At 49.8% G+C, this 10,000-nt stretch overlaps 1 protein-coding gene across 1 annotated transcript in view; it reads left to right on the top strand.

Moving 5' to 3' along the window:
* Positions 1–10,000, top strand: part of dpp6a (dipeptidyl-peptidase 6a) — a gene marked incomplete at both ends in the record, with an annotated part of 159,119 nt that overhangs the window by 136,078 nt on the left and 13,041 nt on the right. Inside the window, one exon of the mRNA XM_084442827.1 lies at positions 871–991. Coding sequence (XP_084298953.1) covers positions 871–991 — 121 coding nt within the window. The remainder of the gene's footprint in view (positions 1–870; positions 992–10,000) is intronic.

Below are 10,000 nucleotides of genomic sequence, written 5' to 3'. Positions count from 1 at the left end.
ACTACTACTGCATAAGTCCTCGGTTCAAAACCACAGACATTGTGCTCGGTTTAGTGAGCTTATCTAACTTGGTTGTACTGTAAATACAGCCAGCCATGCCCATAAGGACCTTCAATAAAACTCCATATTGAATCAGCATCGATCCGATAGGGTAGAAACTTCCGTTCGTGCGATGGTTTCTCAACTGCGTGCGGAGGATCCACTCTGCTACAGCATGCCACCGGAACAGGTGAGCGGGCCGGGGATCGAACCGCCGACCTTCCGCACGGGAGCCCCAGCATGTGCCGCTGGACCAAAAGAGGACTTCCCTGAGATCCGGGGAGCTCACCTCCAGCTTCCCAGCAGCCTCTCTGTGGTGCGGCCACAACTGAGGAAGACGCTCTGCTCCACAGCTCCCTGCAGCTTTATTATATAGGTCACGCTGTCGTTTGATTGGTTGATCGGTCGGTCAGTCGGCCCGCAAAAATGTCCACAAAAGTGCGGCACCACAGCTCTCACTAATTACTGTCTAATTAGTCTAACGAGAGAGGAGAAGATCCAGACAGATTGAAAATGCTTGCAGCCTACTCTATAGCTCAGATGTGGTCGCAACTATTGCGATTTCGCGTTTCTTTTGTTTTTTCTTTGTATGGGCAGGATTTGTGTGAATCACGGATAGGGAACTTGGTTACCAAGGTATTGTACGTTTACCTAGGGTTAGGTAGGTGTCCCAATGATGTATCCTATCACAATTTGTGAATTGAACATAGAAACATACAAAGCTAACAGAAAGTTCAACTTGAACGCCAGTCAGAGCGCTCGTTCTGCAGCGTGTTCTCTGTCGGTGTTCCACATCGATCAGCTCACTACATCGTTCCGTCTCTCCTGCAGATTTTCATCTTTGAGAACAACATCTACTACAGGTCCACGGTGGAGAGCCGCTCCATCCGCCTGGTGTCGTCTGGCAAGGAGGGCGTCATCTTCAACGGGATCAGCGACTGGCTGTACGAAGGTACGACCACGGCCCCCAAAACAACCACGCCCCCGAAACGACCACGCCCCTGAAACAACCACGCCCCCGAAACAACCACGCCCCTGAAACCACCACGCCCCCGAAACAACCACGCCCCTGAAAACAGGGCCGGTTCTGCTATGACCGTGGTCCCTGAGGGGGGTGAACCCCTGAAACCATGCCGGTTCTGTCATGACCGTGGTCCCTGGGGGGGGTGAACCCCTGAAACCACGCCGGTTCTGTCATGACCGTGGTCCCTGGGGGGGGTGAACCCCTGAAACCATGCCGGTTCTGTCATGACCGTGGTCCCTGGGGGGGGTGAACCCCTGAAACCACGCCGGTTCTGTCATGACCGTGGTCCCTGGGGGGGGTGAACCCCTGAAACCATGCCGGTTCTGTCATGACCGTGGTCCCTGGGGGGGGGTGAACCCCTGAAACCATGCCGGTTCTGTCATGACCGTGGTCCCTGGGGGGGGTGAACCCCTGAAACCACGCCGGTTCTGTCATGACCGTGGTCCCTGGGGGGGCTGAAGTTGAAAATCCAACTGAAAAGTAGCACATTTGAAGAACTAACTGAATCTATATTGATTTCAATGACTTTGAATTCTGGTCTGTGTAACTCCATTCCATTCTGGCAAGTAAAAAAAAAATCAACTCAAGAAAACTCAAAACTCAATCTGCTTCAAGTTAACAGGATCCCAGCCAGTAGCTCTGACCCTCTGGTGTGGGAGGGTAATGTACCACTGCTCTAAGGTCTGCCTTGATGCTGTGTGTGTGTGTGTGTGTGTGTGTGTGTGTGTGTGTGTGTGTGTGTGTGTGTGTGTGTGTGTGTGTGTGTGTGTGTGTGTGTGTGTGTGTGTATGCTCTGCTCCACGCATCACTGCTTTGGTAACCCAGAGAGATGGAGAGGAAGGGGGAGAGGGAGGAGAGAGAGAGAAGGGGGGAGAGGGTGAAGAAAGAGGGAGGGCAGAGAGGGAGGGAGGGAGGGGAGAGAAGGAGAGGAGAGAGAGAGAAGTCTTTCTCCAGCTTCTGTGAGTGGATGGGTGGAAGACAGTGCGCTCTGCCTGGGTGTGGGATGGTCGAACCCGGGTCGTGACGCTGCCTGGGAGGCGGTGTTGCTGCGAGCCGTCGGTCCGTACGAACGGTTCTCCTCCACGCCAGGTCCCCAGGTCCGGAGCAGCACAGCGGGTCCAATCAGGGGGGAGGTATTGTGATGTCTCAGGTCCAATCAGGGGGGAGGTATTGTGATGTCTCAGGTCCAATCAGGGGGGAGGTATTGTGATGTCTCAGGTCCAATCAGGGGGGAGGTATTGTGATGTCTCAGGTCTAATCGAGGGGAGATATTGTCTGGGGCACCGCAGGTCTAATCGAGGGGAGATATTGTGATGTCTCAGGTCTAATCGAGGGGAGATATTGTCTGGGGCAGCGCAGGTCTAATCGAGGGGAGATATTGTGATGTCTCAGGTCTAATCGAGGGGAGATATTGTGATGTCTCAGGTCTAATCGGGGGGAGATATTGTGATGTCTCAGGTCTAATCGGGGGGAGATATTGTGATGTCTCAGGTCTAATCGAGGGGAGATATTGTCTGGGGCAGCGCAGGTCTAATCGGGGGGAGATATTGTGATGTCTCAGGTCTAATCGAGGGGAGATATTGTCTGGGGCAGCGCAGGTCTAATCGAGGGGAGATATTGTGATGTCTCAGGTCTAATCGAGGGGAGATATTGTGATGTCTCAGGTCTAATCGAGGGGAGATATTGTGATGTCTCAGGTCTAATCGAGGGGAGATATTGTCTGGGGCAGCGCAGGTCTAATCGGGGGGGAGATATTGCGGCGTCTGACGTTTGAACTCTGGCTCATATTTCTGGGGCGCTGGCGGCCGGGCAGTTTTACACTCATCATTTATTGACCAAGTGAATCTCCTGAGACCAGGGGCAAGGAGAGAGGGAGGGAGAAGAGAGAGGGAGAGGGGGAGGAGAGAGGGAGGGAGGAGGAGTAGAGAGGGAGGGGGAGGAGAGAGAGGGAGGGAGGAGGAGAAGAGAGGGAGGGGGAGGAGAGAGAGAGGGAGGGAGAGGAGAGAGGGAGGGAGGGAGAAAGAGAGGGAGGGGGAGGAGAGAGGGAGAGAGCGAGAGGGATGGAGGGAGAGAGACAGATGGAGGGAGAGAGAGGGAGGTAGGGGGAGAGAGCGAGAAGGTTGGAAGAAGAGAGAGAGGGAGAGACAGTATTCAGTGTGTGATAGTATCCCCTATCTGAGCCATCCCTCTGGGGCGAGTAAATTAACAATAGAACTTTAATTTTAAATGCAAACTTTACTTTATTCAATAATTGATTATCAGGGCAATAAGAAAAAGCAGTATTATTTAAAGGAGTAGTAAAGGGAAAATGCATGTTTAGACCTGTTTTAAGGTTACTTCTGATCATATACAATGGTTCAGATCAAAACGTTGACAAAACTAGCACTTTTGAGAAAGTCTGATAATTGCTCTACCACCGTTTAGGTCATACAATGGATGTGGATGGGCATCTTGAAAAATCATTCAAAAACATGTTAAACTCTCGATTTCAAAGACAAGAAGCTCACCAAGGGTGTAATTGGTGTCCGTTGGATTTCTGACATCAAATTCGCCACAAAGTATGAATCCTGTAGGGTTCTATTGATCATTTTATGAAATCCATCGACTTATGACGTTGTAGATGTGTAGATCAATCCGCAGAGGGGCTTCAGGAAGCGGAACTACTTACTCCCCCTACTCTCCCCCTACTCTCCCCCCTACTCCCCCCCCTACTCTCCCCCTACTCTCCCCCCTACTCTCCCCCCTACTCTCCCCCCTACTCTCCCCCTACTCTCCCCCCTACTCTCCCCCTACTCTCCCCCCTACTCTCCCCCTACTCTTCCCCCTACTCTCCCCTTACTCCCCCCCTACCCTTCCCCCTACTCTCCCCTTACTCTCCCCCTACTCTCCCCCCTACTCTCCCCCTCCTCTTCCTCATCAGGCCCACTGATTTACAAAAAGCTGTGTGAGCGTAACTCTGTCTGTGTGAGCCTGCGCCAGAGCTCTGCTCCTCTGAATCCTGGCCTACAGGTCACTGCGCTGGAGGATGAGCTGGGGGTGTTTGTTTATGCAAGAGAATTGGGTTTGCTCAAACACACACACAGACACACACACACACACACAAACACACACGCAGACCTTAGATAACCTTCTGTATGCATAAACTGTTTGCATAAACAAACAGGAAAAATAGCTCCAAAACAATCATCATGACTAAAGGTCTTCTTGATCTTGAACAGACATGCTCAGGCTTGTCCCTGCTTGGATTAGTGTTCCAACACAGTAAAATACAAAGTCCATCATGATTTGTTCGGTCTCACTTCTAACATTTCTAGATTCTTACAGTACTGTAGTACTAAAATCACTGGCAACACAAATTACATCATAAACTGGGCACATAAGATAGTAATACAAATGAGTAATAAAATCACACTGTTAACACAGATGACATCATTAACTGGGCACATACACAGTAAGCTAGCTTTCTAAATCACTCATCCCACTTCTCTCCATCCTAATCCTTCTCTCAGAGCCTCTCTGAGCTCTAGGACAAATGTTCTTATGTCTCAGTTTCTTCGGCATGGGGCTCTTCATCAGCATAATCCTAGTCCTCAAATAACCTTCTGTGTGTGTATGTGTGTGTGCGCATGCACACACACAGGAGGTTATCTAAGGTCTGCGTGTGTGTTTGTTTGTGTGTGTGTGTGTGTGTGTGTATGTGTTTGAGCAAACCCAATTCTCTTGCATAAACAAACACCCCCAGCTCATCCTCCAGCGCGATGTCCTGTAGGCCAGGATTCAGAGGAGCAGAGCTCTGGCGCAGGCTCACACAGACAGAGTTACGCTCACACAGCTTTGTAATTTGATTTGATGTGTTTTGGCTCGACGTGTTATTTTTCACTGAGAAAACATTCCCTGAAAAACAGTATGTTTTGTTGTTTTGTTTCTAAGTTACACCCTGTGGACATGGGGCCCCTGTGTAAGTACACATTTAACACAAATAAAACTCTACAACTTTGTACACATTCTGATTGGATGCATGTGAGGTGAGTTTGCTGCTGCTTGTTTGACTAGCAAGTGTACCAACTGAGCCTGTATTACTATGTTTGGCAAACATCTCTTAGACAAACAGCACTGTCAATCTAGTCTTCTCGTTGTCACGGCGTGTGTAATCCAAGTAGCTCAGTGGGGTCTGTGGTGCTATAGCCAGAAGCAGGTTCAGTTTTGACTGATCCTGCTGCAGTCAGGATCTCCCTGAAGGTCTGGCGTGGGACACTGCTGCCCCCTACTGGAATAACCAGCACACGCATCGATTAAACACACGTCACTTTCCACTATGACTATAAAATTCTGTCCATGAATGATTGTCTTTCATAGTATTTTACTCGTAATACTACCATTCTCGTCATATTCCACTTTAATCTCTGCTGAGTGTGTCTCTCCGGACGAAAGTAATCCAGGCGGAAAAGAAGCATCCGTTCTCGTTAGGCTGGGCCAACTGCACCTGTCACCTCACCTTCATTAGCGTGCGTTCGCCACCTGACTGCTGATCACGGCAACCAGCACTTCGGTAACCTCGCCGAGGTCAATTTACAGTTCGCTGAGACGTGTCTGTGTCGGGTCACCTTGGGTGCTCAACAATTGAGAGAGAGAGAGGAGGTTGGCGGGGGGGGTAGAATCGAGATATGGGAACAAGAGAGAGAGCTTTAACCAAGTCTCTATCTCTTTTCACCGCGCCTGTCCCTCCCAGAGGGCCCACGGTGGAGCGAGCAGGTGGCTCTGGACAGCAACATCGCTGGCAGAAAGTCTTCATTAGTGAACATAGCGCTGCACAACTTCCCACAGAGAGCGACCGACCAGCAGAGGGCAGCAACGATTACCTCTCTCAATGACATGAGTCTCTTGCACATATTTTGGAAAAGTCGAAAAGTTATAAAAGTTATAAGTCATGAGGTCCAGCCATATAGTAGGTTGTTACATGCACCAAGGACTATGCCTTGAATAGCAAATGTTTGTTTTCTCAACAAAACAGTACTTGGCAGCTATAAGGTGCAAGTCTAGTCCTGTATGCTTTGTCCCTACCTGGCATTCCCCTGACCAGCCAGTCCTCAACAGTGTTCACCATCAGAGAAAGAAAACTATTTGAAACTGCAGAGAGAAGAGACACATACTAACACATTAGCCAAGCCTCACCGTTAGCACTCCTTCCTCAGAGTAAGAGGAGGAGGAGGAGGAGGAGGAGGAGGAAGAGGAGGGGGGAAGGAGGTGGGAAAGAGGAAAGGAGTAGAGGAGAAGGGAGAGAGGAGAGGAGAGCAGACGAGAGGAGGAGAGGAGAGGAGGTAGGGAGGAGAAGCAGGAGGTATGCCAGTAGCATCCTTCCACTCCCCACTATACAGAGGGGACAATTGAGGACGACCGTTGTCCTCCAGCAAAATCTCAATTATCCCCTCTGTATCTATCTCTCCCTCCTCCTCTACTCCTTTCCTCTCTCCCACCTCCTTTCCTCCTCCTCCTCCTCCTCTCCTCTCCTCTTACTCTGAGGAAGGAGTGCTAACGCTGAGGCTTGGCTAATGTGTTAGTATGTGTCTCTTCTCTCTGCAGTTTCAAATAGTTTTCTTTCTCTGATGGTGAATACTGTTGAGGGGAATGGATGAATGAGAGGCCTTCATTGTAAAGCCCTTTGGATAAAAGAGCTATATAAGTGCAGTCCATTTACCATTTAATAACTACTGTAGACCAACTGTCCATACTGCCAGCATAGACTGGGAGACAGAACGGAAGTCTTAAGGCCAATTTATACTTTGTCGCACGACACTTTTTGTGTCGACAGACAGAAATGACATCACTGTGGACACTTGTGTTGGACAGGGGTGTCTTGCACTTACCAAACTTTCTAATGTCGCAGGCGCCATCACTTTCGTCGCACAGCTGTGATTGGATGGCTAGATAGAAGGCACGTTTGTTGTCATGGATCAATCAGCCACGTGTCTGCAATTTACCATGGAGGTGATCAGACACTTTGCTGAAGTATAAATGGTAAATGTCGGGTGATTTTTTTTTTTCTGTCGACAGACATTTGTCGTACGACACTTGTCGACTGAGTATAAATTAAGCTTAAGTCTTAGAAGACTAAGAACAAGATTGTTCAGTTTGTGAAAACGTTCTCCATGTTAAGTTATTTCTGTCATGTTTGTGTGGTTAATTAAATCACTTGGGGAAAAAAAGTCTTGGGGAGAATAAATTGATGTTGTTGATTACCTGCTCCACGGAGGCGCTCAAGTAGGATGTTCACTGCTGTATATATATGTGTGTGTGTGTGTGTGTGTGTGTGTGTGTGTGTGTGTGTGTGTGTGTCAGTGTGCATGTGTCAGTGTGTGTGTGTGAGTGTGTGGTTCTGTCTGTGTGTGTCAGTGTGCGTGTGTCAGTGTGTGTGTGTGAGTGTGTGGTTCCGTCTGTGTGTGTGTCAGTGGGTGTCAGTGTGTGTGTCAGTGTGTGTCAGTGTGTATGTCTGTGTGTCAGTATGGGTGTGTGTGTGTGGGGGGGGTGATATGTGGGTGGCTGGATGGGCATTTTATTCACATCATAACTCGAAAACAAACAACCCTATAACGTTCAAAATATAACTCCTCATGCTCGTATCTCTGTCCATGAGAACAATTATCTTTTCCAGCCGATATCCTAGTTAATACAAGACTGATCTAAGAAAAGCAGTTTTGTATGTGGTATTTATTCCGTTTTGGAGACTCCCGCAACCGCCCTAAGCAGCACTCAACAAGGAAGGGATTTGGCACGCCATCATGTCTACATTTAGGGAAAGGGTTAATACTATTTTGCGATGGAAGGCGCAGTGAAAAAAGGTAAATCAAATAAAGATGACTCAAGTTGAGTCAAGTTGACCCGCTCCCATGCTATGGAAAGACGCCATAGGAGGCGTACTGTCAGTTGGCCCCTCGTCCGAGGGCCGTCTAGTTGAGATGGAGCGAGAAGCGCATCATGACTATGGAGACTGGCTGAGCCTCGCGGTGCTGGGGGTTTAATTGCCCTGATTTCCCTACAATGAATGTTTATGCAATGTTATGAACGCTGTCCAAAAACATTCCTTGGTGGGCTGACAATTTGTATAACATAATTATGATATATTCTTACCGGTATTTATGTTTGTGTGTGTGTGTGTGTGTGTGTCCTACATTTTGAGGCTACCACTCTGTATTCAACAATGCTCCTCACAACAGCTGTGAGGCTCGTCTGTTTTTCAGGCCAGAATAAGACAGTAATAGCTTCTTACTGTCCCTGGATACACACACACTCTCTCTCCTCATCTCTTTTCTTTCTATCCTCCTCTCCCCCTTGTCTCTCTCTCTCCCTCTCTCTCTCTCTTTCTCTCTCTCTCTCTCTCTCTCTCTCAGCACCTGATGTTGCTGTATGTTGATAGAGATCCTATAGGACAGGAGCGTGTGTCGTCCATATCTCTCCGCATAATTTCATACACACACACACACACACACACACACACAAGTGAGGAAGTGTGGAGGTCAGGGGTTTCTGATGAAGTGAGCCAAGCCTGACTGAACAGAGCACTCGCAGTATCAATCACCAGCGGCAAGGGGGTGTGTGACACACAAACATGCACGTTTACAGGTGTGTGTGTGTGTGTGTGCACGCGCGCTCAGTCACACACACACACACACACAAAACGATTTCCCTGAGTCCGGTACCCCTGGTGTGGAAATTGCTTTCTGGTGGTGTCTGGGGAATGGATTTGGGTCCGTGTTCTGGGGCTCTCCCCTGAGATTATTAAACTTTATGATTTATGACCGGAACATTCAGCACAGCACGCAGGTGTGTGTGTGCGTGTGTGTGCGTGCATGTGTGTGTGTTTGTACACGTACGGGCGCGTCCGTGTGTGTGTGTGCCGGCGCGTGTGTGTGCGTGCATGTGTATGCATGTGCTTGTGTGTGTGTGCGGGCGCGTGTGTGTAGGGGCGCGTCTGTGTGTGTGCGCAGGCACGGGTGTGTGTGAGTGTGTGTGTGTGTGTGTGTGTGCAGGCGTGTGAGTGTGTGTGCGTGTGTTTGTGTGTGTGTGTGTGTGTGTGTGTGTGCAGGCGTGTGAGTGTGTGTGCGTGTGTTTGTGTGTGTGTGTTCAGGCGTGTGAGTGTGTGTGCAGGCGCGGGTGTGTGTGTGCGTGTGTTTGTGTGTGCAGGCGTGGGTGTGTGTGTGTGTGTGACTGGAACAGGTGTCTCTCAAGGGAAGACGTCCAAGGCCACAGGCGTTTCCCCCGGCCCACGTCTATAAACACAGGAGACCGCCCCTCCGCAGAGACCCGGTCCCACAGCCGCCTCTAACCACACCCCGTTCTCCCATTCTTACCACACCCCGCTCTCCCATTCTAACTACACCTCGCTCTCCCTTTCAACTACACCCCGCTCTCCCATTCTAACCACACCCCACTCTCCCTTTCAACTACACCCCGCTTTCCCATTCTAACCACACCCCACTCTCCCTTTCAACTACACCCCGCTCTCCCATTCTAACTACACCCCACTCTCCCTTTCAACTACACCCCGCTCTCCCATTCTAACTACACCCCACTCTCCCTTTCAACTACACCCCGCTCTCCCATTCTAACCACACCCCGTTCTCCCATTCTAACTACACCCCGTTCTCCCATTCCAACTCCCCGTTCTCACATTCCAACTACACCCCGCTCTCCCGTTCTAACTACACCCCGTTCTCCCATTCTAACTACACCCCGTTCTCCCATTCTAACCACACCCCGCTCTCCCATTCTAACCACACCCCGCTCTCCCATTCTAACCACACCCCGCTCTCCCATTCTAACTATACCCCGCTCTCCTGTTCTAATCACACCCCGTTCTCCCATTCTAACTACACCCCGTTCTCCCATTCCAACTCCCCGTTCTCACATTCCAACTACACCCCGCTCTCCCGTTCTAACTAC

This window comes from Borostomias antarcticus, assembly GCF_949987555.1.
Source record: "Borostomias antarcticus genome assembly, chromosome: 9".
Classification (NCBI taxonomy): Eukaryota; Metazoa; Chordata; class Actinopteri; order Stomiiformes; family Stomiidae; genus Borostomias; species Borostomias antarcticus.
The sequence above is the reverse complement of the archived record's forward strand: the minus strand, read 5'-3'. Positions and strand labels throughout refer to the sequence as shown.